The 20,418-nt window shown below is 34.9% G+C and overlaps 2 protein-coding genes and 1 non-coding gene across 5 annotated transcripts in view; 2 read left to right on the forward strand and 1 right to left on the reverse strand.

The window, feature by feature from the left end:
• Window positions 405-476, forward strand: TRNAK-UUU. Its single transcript has one exon. It is a non-coding gene; the product is annotated as a tRNA-Lys (tRNA).
• LOC107606225 (putative F-box/FBD/LRR-repeat protein At4g13965) lies at window positions 13,362-15,761 on the forward strand. 3 transcript variants are annotated; one of them, XM_016308243.2, is made up of 4 exons: window positions 13,362-13,498; window positions 13,712-14,679; window positions 14,782-14,990; window positions 15,354-15,761. In XM_016308243.2, exons 2-3 carry the CDS (start codon window positions 13,714-13,716, stop codon window positions 14,986-14,988), a joined length of 1,173 nt encoding a protein of 390 aa, XP_016163729.1. In that variant the 5' UTR covers window positions 13,362-13,498; window positions 13,712-13,713; the 3' UTR covers window positions 14,989-14,990; window positions 15,354-15,761. The 3 variants fall into 3 exon arrangements, with proteins under 3 accessions (XP_016163729.1, XP_020962178.1, XP_020962177.1); XM_021106519.1 differs by lacking the exon at window positions 13,362-13,498 and having other exon boundaries at window positions 13,505-14,643; XM_021106518.1 differs by lacking the exon at window positions 13,362-13,498 and having other exon boundaries at window positions 13,508-14,679.
• The window catches only part of LOC107606226 (protein SABRE), a gene marked incomplete in the record, with an annotated part of 21,569 nt that continues 17,248 nt past the window's right edge, over window positions 16,098-20,418 (reverse strand). The window contains 7 exon segments of the mRNA XM_021106517.1: window positions 16,098-16,752; window positions 17,062-17,434; window positions 18,547-18,714; window positions 18,807-19,154; window positions 19,430-19,600; window positions 19,694-19,795; window positions 20,112-20,184. Of these exon segments, the coding sequence (XP_020962176.1) occupies window positions 16,643-16,752; window positions 17,062-17,434; window positions 18,547-18,714; window positions 18,807-19,154; window positions 19,430-19,600; window positions 19,694-19,795; window positions 20,112-20,184 (1,345 nt within the window).

A 20,418-nucleotide genomic window follows, 5' to 3' on the forward strand; every position in this document is an offset into this window, starting at 1 on the left:
ACTTGATCATTTTTCAATTTTCATTATATTTCTTGCAAAATAAAAAAAATATTTTTGTTGTAATTATGAAGTTTAACAACAAGCCGTCTTAGCTCAATGATACTGTGGTAGAGCGCGTAGCTTTTAACTCCGTAGTCGTAGATTTGATCTCCACGGATACATTAATCATTTAATGTACATTATAAGAAACTTAAACTACCCTTAAAAAAAAAAACTATAAAACATATTTGGACTAAAAGATAGATTAACCTTTTACATTATAGGAATTGCTCTTTCTTTTTATTTTAGTTTTATAAACAAGGATGAACAAATAATTTATTACCTTGCTATTAATTATATTTTAATATTTTCTCTTTCTTTATTATTGTGTTGTAATTATATCAAAACTAAGAGTTTAACAACAAGCCATCTTAGCTCAGTGGTAGAGCGTGTGGCTTTTAACCACGTGGTCGTGGGTTCGATCCCCACAGACGGCGTTAATTATATAATGTAACTAACATATTTTATTAGAAACAAAATTTAAAAAAAATACATTAATGTACATTATAAAAAACTTAAAATTTCCTTAGGAAAAGGAACTAGAAAAGATAGAAATTGCTCTCTCTTTTTATGTTAGCTTTATAATTAAAGATGAATATATAATTCATTACCTTGATATTAATTATATTTTAATATTTTCTCTTACTTTATTATTGTCTTATCTAATTTTATTAATATCTTTAGTTAATTCATATCAATTATATAAAGTAAATTTGTGAAGAATGAGATCCAAACCTTTGTGATTCTTCTCTTACGTTTTCTAAATAAAGAAACAACCACCTTCGTATTGGGATGAATATTTTTCAAATACAACTTCACCAATGGTTGTTTTACCTATGCCTCCCATCCCCCAAATTCCGAGGGTTCGAACTTCTCTTGATTCAATTAGCCAACATTGGTTCAAAATATTTACAGTTTTCATCAATTCCAACAAGATTTTCCGACACACTTGAAAAGCAACACTTCACTTTCTTCGAGATCTCTTTGACAATCTCTTCAATAAGTCCAGCTTCATTTCTATGGTATAAAAAAGGAAAGAAAAAGACTGCATCAGAGCATCAATGCAAAAGACACAAGAGAAAGAATATATATACACTAAGATTTCTGATTTTGTTGAAAGGAGAAAAATATATGCATGNCTTACAATAAATAAAATATCAAATACATATTTTGATAAGTAATAGCTTATTGATAATTAGTTTTTAATGTATATATAATATAATTGATATAAAACAAACAAACAAGATCTTATTCCACTAGGTGAGATCAACCAAATAAATCAAACACTATCATGTCCTCTTACGTATAATTTAGCATAACAACGTATTTAGTTCATGTCATAAAGATTTGGCAAACTTTTGTGTTGGTTTTGGAGAACGAGAAGAGAAATGCTAGGCGTTCAAGCATATTTTGAACCCAGTTTTTAACTAAGTCCTTGTGCGCTTTTATCTTTTTAACTAAGGGATCGGAAGTTTTGACAGCTATGCGGAGTTATTGTTCGAAATCCAGTGACGGTAAATTACGAGAAAGAGGAATGGAGCAGATACAACCTTTAGCTACAAATTATTTAAGAGGCGAGTGAAGATCAGGCTAAATTCCTATTGTGAGAAAGTCTTTAAGTAATTCTTGAAGGTATACTAGAATATCTATCTCCGAGAGAAAGTGAACTTGTGATAGACATAGTGCCGGAAGTCGGATTAACTTCGATTGCATCATGATAGAAGACATCGTGATAATCGACAGAATTTAGGAGGCAGTTGAAGAAAGTAGCAGAAAAAAACCCATTCGATCAAGTGTTTCCCTGTGGGAGGTACTGGTTATGTGAAGTGAAGAGGAAAGACAACAATAGGAAGCTCTACGCGAGAGAGAGGGTGCGCCAACTAATCTTCGCGACTTGATCTAACCTTTCTTTTATAGCTTACATTGAAAACTCTACCTTGAATTTCTTCTTAAAAAGCCGAATTCATCGTTCTTCTAATCCTATTCTTTACTCGCATAAAGCTTGTCTCTTTTGGAATAAGCATGAGCTTGTCTTAGTATAATCACGTAATCCTTGAAACCTTAGGAACTTGCTGTGAGTATAGTTGCTCTCATTTGCAAACCGTATTCTTCAAAATCAGCCGAGATTTTCTTGACTCTATACGCTTCCTTCTTTCTATCAAGGGTTCTTGATTTGAACTCTTTTCTTGAGATGCACCTTAGTTCTTCTTTTTGTGCATTCCATTATTTCGGTACAACTCTATCTGACCGTATACAAGACTTTCTTTTAATTTTTTGTGAACACCATTCGTGTTGCTCGTTCGTCTCTTTGAACATAACATCTTGTTGAAAATCAACTCGTGCTGGATTTTGCTTCACACACAACTCCTAGATGCAACCATTAAAGTGTTAATTCCTTAGAGCAAGATTTTTGAACACGAAAATGAACCTGCGACATTACTAGGAATTTTAGAGCCTTAATTTTCATTGATTGTATCGCTTGTGATTAAGTAGATGCAATAAGATGCACCGTGTGTATGGAATACCTGAATACCCTGGAAGCTTTCGAAACTTGAGAGAAAAGATTAACCTCAGTGCCAGTATTTGTGATTCCCGAACCAAATAAACCATTTGGAATAACTGCGATGCATTGTTAAAGAGATTAGGATACGCACAGATGCAACAAATGTGATGTGGTGGCGAACGCACTCAGCATAAAGTCTCCGAGAACTATTTGGAGGACGATAAAGGAGAAGAACTGTTAAGTAAGTTGAAGCCCTAAGTTAGATACTGAAAGTGTGACTGGAGGTATCAGACTAAATCCATTGCAATTTTAAAACGTGGTAAAGATGAGATACAGGAAGCGTAACAAGATAGAGAGCTACAAAGGATGTCGAAGTCTGGCAAATAAAAGGGAATTAAGAAGAGATTGAGGGAAACAAAGAATGAAACTTGGAGGAATGAAGAAACGGATTCGAAAGTATAAGAAGAGATTAGTACGCCTAATGCAGAAAATAGAGACATAAACCATTGTCTGAAGCCATCAAGAACAGATTTCAATTCAACCGAGGATTGTTAAAGTGTATCACAATTATAATAAGATAGGGTTGAGTAGCCCGAAATGATAAATAACGTGGTGGCGCGTGTGACTGAATATCTAACATGTTAGAAGATGAGGAGCGAGTACCAAGAGTCATCCGGGATGTGGCACCCATGGAAGGTTTCACAATGAAAGTAAAAAGGGATTGCTACTGATTATGAAAGAGGTTATCGAGGACTAGGATAGGAAGTAATACTGTTAGGTGATCGTGGGTCAATTAACTAAATTCATTCCGTCCATCGGAGCAAACTATTTATTAGAGATATTAACAAGACTATACATCAGAAAGAAGGTGAGGTTTCACGGTGTACTAAACTCCTCTATGTCGATTTGAAACTGGAGCACCAAACACCTTAGTATTACTTCCCGAATTTGATAGCCAATACCAATCACATAATAGAACCTGAATCAGTGCAACTAAGAGAAAATCTAACACTTTAAGTAACTGCGGTTAGAATTGATAGTATAATACCAGTGTTAAGCGGCTACGCAGAGGAGGAGTTTCATTAGCAGAGGATGCTAAGAGTGGAGTTGAAATTGGGAAACACACTTGGGAACTTGAACCAGATATGCGGAAGAACTACCCACACCTCTTTTCAGGCAACTGAATCTGAATTTTGAGGGCAAAGTTCTTAATTAGGTGGGTAGGATGTAAACCCCGTAAATTTAGCGAATAATTAATCAATAAATTAATTTTTAATAAAAGAAATTTGAAATATAAATTTTATAGTTTAAGGAGGTAGAGCTAATTAAAATAAAAATTTTGACACTAATTTTAAAGAATTTGGCCCAAAATTGGACCGAACGGACTGAACCGGTCGAACCGGGCCCAAAATAGGCCCAAGGGCCCAACCGAACCCATGAACAAAATGAGCTTCAGCTCATTTCTTCCCCCTCCATTCACCATTCACGTTCCCAAAACACAAGGCAAGAGACGGGAGGGTTCCAAACCCTTCGTTTTCATTCAAATCCTCATATCTTCTCACTCTGTTTGCGGCCACGCGTCTACAGTGACAAGCTCTACAAAGCCCAGTATGTTATAAGATGAGGAAATCACATTCCCAGTTCCTATTTTCTCTTCTTCAGTTCGAAAATATCATGGTTTTGGGGTGTTAAAATTTTGGTTAATTTGATGTTTTAGGATCAAATTGACTTGAGGAATTAGTGGACTTTTGCTAAATTGAGGCACATACAAAGTAAGGATCATCAACCCTAGTCAATTTCCTTGTTTATGTGTGTTTGGATATTGAAATTTGGTATATAAATGTGGTAATGTGAATTAGGTGATATATGTATAAGAATTGGAGCATATTTGTGGAAATTGGAAGCTTGAAAATTGGTATTGGTTGCTGGATTTTTGGTGTTGGAGGCTTGTAATCTTGCCTAAGTGGGTTGTTTTGGTTTCTTGTATTTAATATATAATGTCTTGTGAAAACTTAGGCTAGATGATCGTAGGATAGGTGTGGATGCATGAATGTGATTAAATGTTTAGTACCTTGCTAATAATTGTTGAAATAGGCTGAGTATTAGTGGTGATTGGTGTGGTGATGAACGTAGAATGCTAAATGATGATTTGGAGATGATTGATAAGGTGATAATGATGTATATGTGTATATGATGAATAAATGATGATCTTGTTGATATAATTGAGGGATTTATGTATGAGATTATGTAAAATTGAGGTATGGTTGATTGTGGTAGGATGTGGAAATTGTGGTGCTGTAAATGGTAAGCTGTGGTGCTGTTTATATGCATAGAATGTTAATATTGAGTTTCTTTTTGGTGAAAACAGAGGTTTATGAACTTTTGTGAAAATCTGATTTTTTGCCAAACTTCGGTGAGCCATAACTTGGCTTCCGGACTCCTAAATTGTTTCAAACTTATTTCATATAAAAATTGGGTCCGTGAAGTTTACGCCGTTTAAAGAACGGATGAAAAATGTTTTAAAACTAGAAAGTTATGCGCGTCAGAAATTTGGTATGTAAAATTGAAATTCTGCAGACTTAACCATTTTTTACTAATCTGGCATGCATGCGTATGTGGGTGGGCTTCATACGCAGACGAGGTAATGCATACACGTGATGGGTAAATTGCACTCCCACGCGTACGCGTGGCCTATGTGTACGCGTGACCCCTGTTTTCAGCAAACTTAATTTTGTGTTTTAAAACCTAATTTTGAACCTCTAAACCTCTATTTTTACTCTTTTAGCCTCTAAACCTTAGTTATCTATTGATTGATGAGAAAAAGTTAGGAGAGGGTAGTAACTTGGAGATGAAAAAAGTTTGAGAAGTGATGAATTAGGTATGAGGAGATATGGTGTATATATATACTATTTAAATTATGAAATTGATTAAAGTAAAGAATAAATGTTACATCTGAGCACTCTTTCTTGAAAGTGCGACCCCAGGAGATGGTGGAAGGTGAGGATCTCTTTCTTTGTTCCTCCTGGTATTGTAAAATTGTCCCCAGCGAGATGGTGGGAGGTTAAGATCCCCTCCTTTGTTCTTCCTGGGCATATGAGAACGTACCTCTTAGATAGACGCAAGGGTTGTGGTTTCGCCCCACTTGCTCCAGGTTGGTTAGTATAGAGGCTCTCCGGGTAGATGCAAGGGTGTGGTTCGTTCTACTTGCTCCGGGTTATGATTAATTTTGTATAAGTGCAAATATATGATATATAAGTAATGTTATGGCTATAATGAATGATTATGAAATGATTATGAATGAATATAAATGAAATGAGGCATATGCACTTATGTTATCTGAGATACGAATGTCTCTGGGTAAAGTACCGTGGCTTGCCACCACGTGTTCCAGGTTGAGACTCGATACTCTGTTGACCCTACGACGTAAGAGGTGACTGGACACTTATAAATTCTTAGGAAGGATACCCCCATTGAGAAATTTTTTATATATGAAAAAAAATTATGCATAGACTTTTGGGGATGCGCATCGGGGGACATTCCAGGGTTTAGCAGCCAGACTTGTCGGTTGGTTTTATAATCGACAAATGAGACTCATTAGCCATAGGACAGGCATGCATCATATGCATATTGTTTGAATTGCTTGCTTGTGCATTAATTGAGATTGCCTAAGTGATTATAATATGCTATTTGTTATATTTGTTATCTGTATTACTTGTATTCTACCTGTGTTTGCCATTATCTGCTTGTTTGTCTTTGTAATTTCACCGGAGATGGAGGAGCGGAGGAAAGGCGGAGAGATTTAGGGTTCTAGTTAAGTTTTAGTTAGGTTTAAGAATCCCTAGAGGACCATCCATTCATGGTTACTATTTTAGTTCTTTAAGTTTTATAATCTGAGTGTCGGCATTCTAAGATTGCCTATGGCTTTTCCAGGACCTTATATCTAATATACGTGGCACCATTACCATGTTGAGAACCTCCGGTTCTTATACCATATATATATTATTGTTTTCAGATGCAGGTTGAGCAACACCTCGGTAAGCGTCTAGAGTTCATTCTGCAAGCGAAGTGTTATATTTGGGACTCTGTATTTTGGGCTTATGCTCTATATTCTGTTGTTAAATTCTCCTCTGTATGTATAACCTTATTTTATTTCCTCTTAGAAGTCGATGTGGAGAGACATGTTGTTGTGTTATCTGTTTTGAGATATTTTGGGCTATGTATATCTATGTATTTATACTCCGGCCAGCCTTAGCTTCGCAGGTTGAGTCAGAGATTCAGTATTTTGTAACTCTTGATATTTTACTCGTTATACTTATGTATTATCCTTTTCTGGTTTCTCGGTTTACGCTCACGCGAGTGATGTGCTTTTATTTTTGTGACTTATTATTTAAGCTTCTTTCAAAACTCCTCGAATATATATTCATTTCATCTATATTATATATATGATTTTATATTTTTAGAGGTCGTAATATATCGCCACCTCTGCTTTATGACTCGAGCGTAAGGTTTTGTGTGGTAGGGTGTTACATACGACACAAATTTTGGTGCATAGCACAGAAATTTTGATGTGCATCACATAAACTTTTGGAAGACTACATATCCAGAACATTGACTCACCCAACTAACAAAATACACTCACAATAAAAATGTGTGTGCTATGTGTAAAATTTTGTGTGCTATATCAATAAATTTGTAATATTACAAATATATTTTATGCTATGCTTAAAAAATTTATGTGCTGTAGAAAGCGCGAAAAATGAGGTGTAGTGACGTATGCACACTTTTTTTGCTGGGCTTTGCACCAACTTGATTAAACTTAGTTACAAAAATACTTGTATATGTAGCATCACTCAATTTCTAATCCCACAATAAAAAAACAAAAATTATGCTTGATAGAGATATTTGCATTATTTTGTATTATATTTTGTAATATACGTGTAGATTATATATAAAAGATATTTTTTATTTAATCTGATTTTATAAAAGTACTTTTAAAACTTAAAAAAAAAATTAGGCACTGCTATTAGGCTAGCTATATTATATGTAACAGTGTTAGACGGTAAAAAGTGAATATGAATATAAATTAAGTATGATAGAGACGAAGATGTTGAGATGAATTAACAATCACACACAAATAAGAAAAATAAAGAATTAATATATAAGATAGGAAGTTAGAGTAGCGTCTATTGAAGAAAAGATGGTAGAATCTATTCTCAGATAGTTTAGACATGTAGAAAGAAGATTAGCAGAGCACCCGATTATGAAGGTAGATGAGATAGAATGTAGATATGATACATGATGTAAAAATAATAGGTGTTAAGTATGGTTAGGAGAACCATGAGAAATTTAAGGAAAAAAATAGTGGAGCTTTATTTCTCATGTCATATAAACCATTCTTTAATTAGAAAACAATGTTAGCTGTTCTTTCTTTAGTTGTTTCAAGCATTATAAATTGCATTGCATATTTTGTGTCAAATGAAAAATTTAGTATTCACATTATATTAGAGAGTTAATATAATCAATCTTTCATATTGGTTTTGTCTTTACAAAATATATAGCAAGTGCATTATTATGGATAATGATTAATTTCATATTACTTTATATCTATTAGAAGTTCAAATTTCACTACAAACTCAACAATTGGTATCAGAGCCAATATTATATTATTCATTATTTGAGTGGTAAAATTCAAGTTTGAATACAATGACTTCTACTAGTGAAAATGTCAAAGTAGGCAAATATGAAATCGAGATATTTAATGGGAAAAATGATTTTTCTTATTGAAGGATGCAGATAAAAAATTTGGTTATATCACAAAAATTTCAAAAGGTACTGGCAGAAAAAGAGAAAAAGCCAGAGGATATGAAGGATCTTGAAGCACGGGCTGCAATAATCTTATGCCTTGAGAGGGATGTTGCTTTCTTGGTAAATGAAGAAGCAACTGCAGCAGGCGTCTGGTTAAATTTAGAGAGTAACTTCATGACAAAGACTCTAACTAACAGGATCTACTTAAAATCTAAATTGTATACATGCAAGATGGAAGAAGGCACCCCATTCCGAGAATATATCAATAAATTTGATAGGATTATATCAAACTTAAAGGATATAGATGTGAAAATTGATGATGAGGATCAGGCACTCATATTATTACTTTCATTACCGAAGTCCTATAAAAATTTGGTACAAACTTTGATGCTGGTGGGTGACACTCTGACCATGGATGAAACGAGGGCATCACTTTTAGCAGATGATCTACGTAAGGTTTCTATTAGTGTAATATCATCTTCAAATGAAAGAGAGTATAATGATTAAGCACAAGAATTATTTGCAGCTAGAGGGAGGAGTAATGAAAGAGGAAAAGGTAAGCGTGGAAAGTGTAGGCTAAAATCTAGACCTCACTCGGAGAGAACATGCTTTAAATGTGGTGAGCCTAGATATTCTAAAGCAAATTGTCCAAATAAGAAGATAAATTTCAAGAAACAGAACAATGGCAACTCAAAATAAAAACAAGAAGCAAGTTACGTCTCAAATGATGGTGAAGATTGTTATTGTGTAATAGATGATTCTTACGAGATATCCGGTAAGTGAATGCTTGATTCTGGAGCTTCTCACCATATGATCCAAATAGGAAGTGGTTTACTACCTATCAAAGCACTAATGGCAGCACAGTTTTGATGGGCAACAATCCTGCTTGCAAAATTGTAGGGGTAGGTACTATAAGAATCAAGATGCATGATGGAGTTGTAAGAACCTTGAAGGATGTGAAACATATTCCTGACTTGCGAAAAAATCTGATCTCTATAGGTTTGTTAGAGAAAAATGGTTGCTGAAAATGGGGTTTTAAAAGTTGTTCGTGGTTCTTTAGTAATCTTTATCCTCTTTTAAGGACAACTGTTATAGGTGAGCTAGCAGTTGGAATCTGTGGAAGTAAAGACCAAATAGACTGCACGAGGATTTGGCACATGCGACTTGGGCATATGTTGGAAAAGGATCTATCATTGCTTAGCGAAAAAGGTTTGCTGGAAAATATGAAGAAACCACAGATTGAGTTTTGTGAACACTGTGTCTATGAAAAGGCACACAGTGTGAAGTTTTCTACAAGCAAACACAAAAGCAGAGAGTTGTTAGACTACATGCATACTAATATTTGGGGTCCGGCTAAAGTTACTTCCAATGGTAGTTCCAGGTACTTTGTTACGTTTGTTGATGATTATTCAAGGTATGCTTGGGTTTACTTCCTCAATCATAAGAATGATGCATTCGACACTTTTAAACGGTGGAGAGTAATGGTTGAAAATAGAACAGGTGAGAAGGTAAAAACTCTGCGATCTGATAATGGCACAGAGTATACGGATGGAGCTTTCAAGGAGTTCTGTGATCAGGAAGGCATTGTGAGACACTGGACAGTTAGAGACACACCACAAAAGAATGAAATCGTGAAAAGATTGAATCGTATACTACAAGAGAAGGCAAGGTGTATGCACTCTAATTCTGGGTTAGGTAGAGAATGGTGGGCTAAGTCAATTGCTACAGCATGCTACATAGTAAATCGATCTCCACATTATTCTTTACATGGAGACACACCTTATAAGGTGTGGTAAGGGGAACATGCAGATTACGAGAAACTCAGACTCTTTGGATGCACGACTTATTATCATGTCAAAGACAATAAACTTGATGAAAGAGTTAAGAATGCAATCTTTTTGGGGTATCCAAGAGGGGTTCAAGGCTATCGTCTTTGGAGCGTAAATGATTCTAATTTTGTAATCAGTAGATATGTGACCTTTAATGAAAGATCCATGGTAGCTTTGTCTAAAGTTATGACTCCAGATGATGGTAATGTTGGAAAAACTATAAACACTCAAGTGGTGGAGATAGAGTCTAAAAATCAACCAATAGAATCTAGTCATGTTCAGGTAGAGCATCTTAATGCTACTCACGAAGATGAGGAGGACGATGAACTTGATCATAAGGAGATTCAGCGAGAAAATACACATGTATTACAACAGCAACAGCAGGATTTTTTGGCATCCATTAGGCCAAAGAGGAATTACAAACTCGTACAGAAGCTTGGGTTAGACAAGCATTTGAGGCATTATGAGCAGTTAAATTTGGTAGAGTATGTACTCTCGGTGGAGGATGATAAGCCAGTCACCTTAAAACAAACTATCAAGGACAATGATAGTGAGAGCTGGTTGGTTGCTATGGAAGAAGAGATGCAGTCTCTTCATAAAAATAAGACATGGGAGGTGGTCCCATTGCCCGTGAAAAATACTGCTATTGGTTGTAAGTAGATGTATAAAAAAAAGAAGATCCTACTAAATTGGATGATACAAGATTCAAGGCTAGGTTAGTGGCCAAGGAATTCGCATAGAAAGAAGGAGTTGATTATAATGAGATATTTTCTCCTATGGTGAAACACACTTCCATTCGGACGCTTTTAAGTCTTGTAGCTCATGGCGATCTTGAGTTAGAACAACTAGATGTGAAGACAGCATTCTTACACGGCGATTTAGAGGAAGAAATTTACATGTATCAACTTGAGGGTTTCAAGATTGAGGGTAAAAAAGGTCAGGTTTGTCGCTTGAGGAAATCGCTTTATGGATTGAAACAATCTCCTCGGCAATGGTACAAGCGATTTGATTTCTTTAGAAGTAACTATGATTGTTGTGTATATATTCGTAAGCTTCCTGGAGGTGATTATATCTATCTTTTATTATATGTGGATGACATGCTCATTGCTTCCAAGAACAAGGTGGAGATAGATAGGTTAAAGTTTCAACTTGGTGAAGAGTTTGAAACAAAAGATTTGGGTACTACGAGAAAAATTTTAGGCATGGAGATTAGAAGAGAGAGATCAAGTCGAAAATTGTTCCTGAGCCAAAAAGGCTACATTGAACGGGTTATCGAAAGGTTTGGGATAAAAAATGTTAAGCCGATGGTGACTCAATTGGCTCTACATTTTAGGCTCTCAAGTAAACAATCTCCTATAACAGCAGAAGATAAGGCTTACATGGACAATGTATCTTACGCAAGTGCTGTAAACAGTCTAATGTACGCTATGGTATGCACACTCCCAGACATTTCATAAGCAATCAGTGTTGTTAGCAGGTTTATGGCGAACCCGGAGAAGATACACTGGGAAGCAGTCAAGTGGATATTAAAGTACTTGAAGGGTACCATTGACACATGTTTATGCTTTGGTGGTAAATCATCATGTCAAATTAGTGGTTTTGTTGATTCTGATTATGCTGGTGATCTAGACAGACGACGATCTACAACTAGTTATGTATATAAAATATATGGTGTTCCGGTTAGTTGGCAATCGATGTTACAAGTTACAGTGGCACTATCTACTACAGAGGCTGAGTACATAGCAATAGCAGAAGGGGTGAAAGAGGCATTATGGTTAAGGGGTCTTCTAGACGATTTGGGTTTTAAGCAAGATTGTGTGAATCTTAGTTGTGATAGCCAAAATGCGACTCATTTGGCTAAAAACCAGGTTCATCATGCTCGTACCAAACATATTGATGTTAGGTATCACTTTGTGCGTGATGTTATAGAGAAATGTGACATTTCTCTCGTGAAGGTACGTACAAACGAAAACCCAGCAGACATATTGACTAAAGTAGTATTGAGAAACAAATTCCAGCATTACTTGGATTTGCTCAACATTATTCTCTGTTAGGTATTACATGGCGAATAAAGGAACTACGTTTAGTCTGATCTTGGTAAAGGATACGTAAGCAGTCATTGTCAAGGTGATGCAACCGGATACGACTACTACAATTTGTTCGTTTAAAATTTGAGTCAGTTTATCAAATTGTAACCAAAGTAGAAAATTGTAAAAATAATAGGTGTTCAGTAAGGTTAGGAGAACCGTGAGAAATTTAAGGAAAAAAAATAGTAGAGCTTTATTTCTCATGTCACATAAACCATTCTTTAATTAGAAAATAATATTAGTTGTTCTTTCTTTAGTTGTTTCAAGCATTGTAAATTGTATTGCATATTTTATATTAGATAAAAAATGTAGTATTCACATCATATTAGAGAGTTAATATAATCAATCTTTCATATTGGTTTTGTCTTTACAAAATATATAACAAATGTATTATTTTAGATAGTGATTAATTTCATATTATTTTGTATCTATTAAAAATCCAAATTTCAGTGCAGACTAAACACATTATATGACATAATGATTTATTTAATGCATGTAGTGGGTGACTATGTGGGACAAAATTTGTTGTTGATGTTGAAATATTAAACTATGGAGTAAAGTATTGTTTTTGTCCCCAACGTTTGGGGTAAATCTTATTTGTGTCACTAACGTTTAAATCGTTCTATTTGTATCCCTAACGTTTATAAAAGTGATTCAATGTTATCCTGTCATCAATTACACATCATGAGCGTTTTAGTTTGAGTTTTAAAAATCTCTTCTTGAAGCTATAATACAAATGTCTATGATAGAATCGATGATTCACTCCGAAAAATAGCTCATCAAAAGTTGAAATTAATTCCTACAACATTTACATAATTCACTTTTTTAGGGACATAATTGAATCGAAACACAAACAGTGAGTATAATATTAAAATTGAACACATCCAAGTAAGATCTAATTGAGAATGAATACATCCAAGTGAGAATAATTGAAAAATATAATCTGATTTGTTAGTATAATTGATAGTAGGATAACATTGAATCACTTTTATAAATGCTAAGGATACAAATAAGACGACTTAAACGTTAAGGACACAAATAGGACTTACCCTAAACGTTGGAGATAAAAACGATACTTTACTCTAAACTATTAAACTATTATCAATTACCTGACCTGTCTATTACCGGTCTGGTTTTCATAACCTTGGGAAAAAGGGTTGCAATTTCTGAACCGAGTCATAAAACATTTTCAGGTGTTTTGAGACTTTGAGGCGTTTGAATCTCCCCAACTACAGGTAACCCTGACCCATTCATTCTAACTATTTGTTCCTCACATTCTTCAATTTCCATAGAATTTAACGTTCACGTTTTTCGATTCATATGTCTTTCACTACTGTCACTCTTTAATTTTGCGTATATTTATATATTATAGCAAACTTTTGCGAATTCCCTTTGCTTCTGGGAGTGAGAAACAATGTGTAAAGTTCATTTTTTTTTTGTTGGGTCAGATATGCCAGCGATGAAATTTGATGCTATTGAACCCAATTTGAAGAGAGCAAGAAATACTAATGGTAGTGTTAGTGAGAGGGAAGGGGATGAAGATAGGCTCAGTGACTTACCGGATTGTGTTCTGATTCACTTGTTGGAATTCCTAACAACCAAAGATGCTGTTATGACTACTCTCTTGTCCACAAGATGGAAGGATCTATGGAAACGAGTTCCTTCTCTTAGATTACGTAGAACAGACCCTGAATTTCGACATATGACATTGTTCAAGAAATTTGTTAATAAGGTTCTATCTTTTCGTGATGGCTCTGTTCCACTCCACAGCCTAGATTTCTGTTATGATGGTCTTATCCCGCCTAAGCTTCTGATAAGGGTTGTGAAATATGCTGAATCACATAGGATTGAGCAATTGAGACTCAATATTGATTCTGGTGGTATAGAGTTGCCACCTTGCTTGTTTTCGATTCAAACTATAACGTGGCTTGATCTTTCAGTTCCTAATGGAGAGGCCCTCGGATTGCTTCCAAAGTTTCTAAATATGACAGCTTTAATGAGTTTGCGTCTTAGGAGATTTGCCTTTAGTGCTGGTGACGGGGAAGTGGTGGATCCCTTTTCGGGTTGTATCAAGTTGAAGACTTTGGTCATTGAGCATTATGTTGTAAAGGTTCCACATATCCTCTGCATTTCAAATGTTACACTTGCCAATTTGACCATTCATTCTTTCCCTTTTCATAGCAAAGAAGCTTATGAAATTGTGCTATCAACTCCAAGTCTTTGTTCTTTTGCTTATCGGGGTGTTATCTCTCAGAAAATCTCTTCAAAAAGCAATCTTCCTTTTCTTGAAGAAGTAAATATCGATGTTCCCAAATCGGTATTATCGAGTCGCTTGCACTCACCTTTCATCCTAATTAGCTGGCTGCAATTGCTTGCTAATGTAAGATCATTGACTGTCAGTTCATGTACTCTTGAGGTATCTTAGTTTAGTTTTCTTTTTTATATAGCAAGATTTCTTGTCCTTAGATGCATTTTCAAGTGTAAGTTTTGTCTTGAGCAATCTTGTGAATTTGTGTAGATTCTCTCCAAAATCCCAGATTTGGTGAACACTGAAAGCCCATGCTTGGATAACTTGAAATCATTGATAGTGAAAGTGCAGAAGTTTCGCAGGCCGGAAAAGCTACATAAAGCAGAACTGCAACTGTCATCTCCACGAATTGATGGAGCAGTGGATTTCTTAATTCGAAACTCCCTCTTTCCAGAGGTTACTATAGTAGATTACTGAAGGTAACATGGATGTTTTGCCATTGACTAGAGATTCATAATATTGATTTACTTTTTCATTTGTTCTGTGTTTCTGTTTTGCTGAGCCTATCTTGTTCTTTCTTACAGTAAATTATCCTTTTTTTCTGTAATAATTTCAAAGAAAAATAGTAGAGAATTTCAAGAATTTCAAAAATAATATCTTTTCATGTTTTCATGGGGATGTGTTCACTTCACTGTCAAATTTTATTTTATAATGGATTGTTTGATCTGATAATTTATTGGTTTTAACTTTTTAAGATTTCTTAATGCCTTTTTTCCCAAGGTTAGTTTGTAATTGCATTCATATAACTTATCTCTTTTCTCTTGACTTGCTTCTTGTTGCAGCCATTGGCGTTTATTGTGTGAAACTTACATGCCATTTTTGAGGATCTAATGGCTGTGAAATTTCAATTTGATTGGGCAATGTTTTATTGGATACGATTAGACATTTGTCCTCTAGATGTGGCAATAATTAGTTATGTTGCTGGAAGAGTGTTGCTGAAAATTTTACCATGCTGTCAATGCATCAAGACTTGGTTGGGCTCTAAAAGTTGGAGTGGTGCACTTGTGGCAGGTACCAGACAGAGATGGTGCTAGTGATGTGTTCATCATCAAAGGAAAAAGGCTTTTTTCATAGTGTGAGGAAGTTGGAATCTGAGTCTGACTTTAGGTTCAAAGGGGCTTTTTCCATTGTGATTTGCTGTCATGAGAAACCGAATGGCAATAATCAATTTTGATATTTTATGTTTGGAATTTTTTAGTAAACTATTTATAATTATGAAAGATTTGAACATTGATACAACAAAGATTTAGTTAGTCATGATAAAATATTAAAATTGACTGCGTTCAAATATTTCTTCATTAGAAATGCTGCAATGGTAGTTTACTCAAGTTTTTGTATAAACACATTCACCAATCACCATGTCATATTTTATATTTGGTGTTCTAGGAGCCTTGTTAAAAACACTTCATTCCATAACGTATATAAATTTTCTACAAATTTAAACATCTATGTGGATAAATAATAGAAAATTGCTGACCAATATGCCATATAGGAAGACGAAGATTATTCTCTTGGAAAATGGATTAGCATAACCTAACCTTACATATATATATCACTGATGTTAAGAGAGAATATTGCTTTTATTCTATTTTTCAAAATATAATCAAATGTCTGTACAAAATCATGTCAACCTTTAGGGTCCTAATTTTCTATCTAATAATTGACCTGTGGCTACAAGAATATACAACACAAGGATGACGTGGGAGATGTCCGTTACTGGAGATCTGGAGGAATGGAAATCTGTGGTTGATGGTAACAGAAAATATAGGGGATGAAACCAAGGCTCTGAATCACACTGATCTCTTGGGTTGCCAGTGAGCATACACATTTGACTATAATCAACATTGGTGAGTATACACATTTGAGTATCAATCAATCAACATAAACCATGCATTGCCAAAATATCTCGAGTCCCCTGTTTTCTTTCCAGTTTATGCCTGACCTCTCTGCTCATAGTATCTCTTTAAGTTTCTTCCATCGAGTTCTTTCTTAACAGAGAAAAGGTCAGCTGCCAGAGAGAGTACTTTATGTGGCACACAACTGATAAGTAAAGGAATTACTGAAACCATTTCTACTCATGAAAATCTTCATATGGTGAGGATCCGCTTGAAGAATCACTATCAAATGGGGTTGTCTCTCTTGGAGATGATGGTAGCGATTCTCTTTGTTGTGAGGATGAGCCTGAAAAAATCAGCAAAGATAAGGAAGGCAAATATAAAAATTTAATGAGATATTTTAATCTGCAAAAATTTCACCACTAAACAAAACAGCTTGGGGTAGTGTACTTTTTAGGCCTAGGCTACAGGCTATATACAGGAAGTTGGAGAAGATGGATAAAGGGTATGATTGTATGATTCAAGAAGTCAGTAATAAGTATAATATTAATGTAGGATATTCTAAAAAACCAAACAGAAAGTATTTCCATTTCATAAAAAGAATGGGTTCTAAACAAAATGCTAGCAAAAGCACAATGGTGACACTTGAGCAGACCTTTCTGTCCTCTGGAGCGGAACTTCTTTGTGTGCCGCCTAATAAGCTTTTTAGCTTTCGTAATTGTCAGCTGCCTGGCAAAAGGAGAGAACTCAACATCACTTTCACTCCAATCCCCTTGAAAATCATTGTCTTCTGCACCCCTCATTGTTCGGAGCACAAATGCCTTTGCCTTGCGGCGTTGAGTGTTGAACAGTCCTCTAATGGATGTTACAAAACCATCACCAGCACCATCACTTGGACGCTTTGGCCAAGACGGTGGATACTGATCAGATTTTCCTGCCTGGCCTTCATTGTCACTAAAGTTAAGGTCGATCTCTGGAACACCAGCTCCAGTGGGCTGACTCTGACCTTTGTTATTAAATTTCTTACCCTACATCACCGATATAGTAGAAAAATATTTAAAGGAATTCAGAAGAAAAAGCTGCCACCAGACCAGTCTGTGCATATATTACTATTTATTTAAAGCAACATAACATGCTGTTTACAAATTGATGATCAAATAAAATATCAAAAACATTTAGCACAAAAAAAAAAAGTAGTAGGTATAGTTAAAATTAATGAAATAAAAAAGTTTCATATTAATCTCCAAAAAATAAGAAAGGCGGTAACTGGCATGCCACATCCTGTATAATCAACATAGAAGTAGCACACATTTTTCTTGTCTTGACAAAAGCCTTTTTAATGGGAATCACCATCTAATAAAACTCTTAACAATAAGTAGTGTTTTCCCTCCTAATTATATTGAAATTTCTTTCACATCTATTATATCATCATATTTATGTTCTCAAATGCGAAGTCCTGAGGAGTTATTTACTGGTGGTGCAAACATGGCAAAGCACACAATTGAAATAGTAAAATGGAACAACCACAAACCCACGCTCTATAGTTTATCTTCAAGAGTTGTGGGAGATTGTGAAGTAAATAAATTAGTGGTTTTATTTTACAAAAGTTTCAAATTTATAAATATATTTAAGTGTAAAGTATACTTTTTGTTCTTAACGTTTGCGATATTTTTCAAAAATATTCTTAACGTTAAATTTCATTCAATTTTGTCCCTAACATTTTCAATTCATTCAATTTTGTCCCTAATGTTTCCAATTTGTGACTACTCTTTAAAGTTTTCAATTTTGCCCCTAGTTACATGGAATTAACATTCAGAGGTAATTTTGACACAAATCGAAAATGTTAAAGAAGAAATTGAATAAAACTAAACGTTAAGGGTATTTTTGAAAAAAATCGCAAACGTTAGGAACAAAAAGCATATTTTAGCCTATTTAAAAAATAACAAAGGTAGCATGTCAAACTGCTGGTAATGATAATGGGAATCACACAAACATCGAACTCACTCAAGTTTCATTTTGTTTTGTTTGATGACATCCTTACACTTCATAGTAGTAGGTATATATAGCAGAGGAATCAAGAAAGGAAAACAGCAGGCCATATACAACCACTAAAAGAAGAAAACTGTAAATCATTCATTACCTGCATTCCTGTCACAGATTTTAGGACTCCCCAGATGATGTGCTTCTTAACTCGTGAGAAAAGTCTTCGCCAAGTCCCAGTAAACTCAACCCGGTGAAATTGGTCCATCAGCAATTTCAAATCATTTACAACAAATCTCTGTCCTTCATATGTAACCAATAACTCGACCTGCAAAACAACATTTTGCAGAAATTCGAATTATAATGTCATTTGTAAGGATGATCTGTAATAGCTTCACCAAAAGGACCAAAATTACCCACCTGGCTAATTTTGATGTTGTGAAACTCCATCATCTTTCGTGGCCTAGATCTCTTTTCTTCATGTGACTTGGCCAACTTTTTTTCTTCATGAGATGAGCGACCAGCTTTGAAACCTTTGGAATCTTTTGATTTATTCTTGGAGCCATCATCCTGTTGCTCAGTAGAACCAAATGGGACATTTTTTGAGGAAGAGAAGCTTTGTAAGACAAGTTCATTAGCTACAGATTCTGCCACAGTCTCTTCCCAAGTTCTGTCAAACGAGGAAGTTCTTCTCAACTCGGGATCAGTACCAGTACTGGGGTTTGCTTTGACATTTGACACCTTGGAGGCCTGCAAGCAGGTGACCATCTTAAAATAATAGAAATCAGGAGAATATTAGACAAGATCAAATGTGACACTAATACTGCTTGAAAAGCTTGTCATTTTGGCCCTTAAAAGTTTGTGTGTGTTATATTTTGGAGGACCAATGCATAGGAGTCTTCTTTACTTCAGCCTTTCCTCATCTTTATGACCATTTTTTAAAAATTCTCGTATCCAGAATTTTTACAATGCAGCCCAACAGAAGTGTTCCCCTAGAATTAGTATTCCCTGAACATGTGTTTGACAATTCATCAAATACTTACTTGAGCAGAATCAGCCGGCTGACTTGAAGGAAATAGCATCGCAGAGATGCCAGATTTTGATGAAGCCTCAGACTCTTTTGTTGTGTTACTGCTTGAAGCAGAAACTTCATTGAGTGATGAACTTTTCTTTACACGCTTTGCACCAGCGGTGGTTGAAACCTTCCAAACCTCCTGTTTAATAACAACTATGTTAACTTCTGACATAATTATCCATATATTTGGCCCTTGGAATTCCAGAATAGTAATAAATGATCCTAAACTAACCTGTCGGCGTTGAGAGTCTTGTTCTTCTTCTGGGAAGAAATACTCCCACATCATTCTGTACATGGTTTCTGTTAAATGGATCTTAAGGGGATAAATCTCTACCTATAGTGAAAAGTAATTCACATTAGGAACAAGCTGAATCAAGATTGACAATCTGAGCAAAGAATTAAAGATAACAAATTTTAATTTCAGTTCCCCAATAGATCTTTACTCTTGTAAAGCGGAATATATTGATGTGGCAATATAACAATACACATGGTCTCAATTTTTATCAATGATAAATATATAAATAAACACGTAAACAAAATTACAAAAGGGAAAAAAAGAGAAGGAATAAGATGGATTCTGTTGTTCTGAATTGATTTTAAGTCTCACGATATTTAATAATTCAAAATAATAACCTTAAGGATATGATTACCTGAAAAAGTTCAAGGGGAGAATTTCCATCTCTTGGAGCTCCCTGTTTTGCATCCACCCGAAGCATTACTTTTCTGGGAAAGAAACAAAATAAAAAATAAAACAGCAACTATAGATAATGTTCTAAACAGAAGTGTAGATTAATGAGTCTATACTGAGACATCCACAAAATTATCTACTTTAAACACAAAAGTAGTAGTATCTTGGTTGGTTGAATTATCCAAAACTATGGAAAGATAGAGGGAGATATAAACCACTAGATTCAATCTGGTTGGTCAAAATGGAGGAGTTTTGGGGGTTTATATACG

The sequence above is a fragment of the Arachis ipaensis genome, chromosome B07, assembly GCF_000816755.2.
Source record: "Arachis ipaensis cultivar K30076 chromosome B07, Araip1.1, whole genome shotgun sequence".
NCBI lineage: Eukaryota > Viridiplantae > Streptophyta > Magnoliopsida > Fabales > Fabaceae > Arachis > Arachis ipaensis.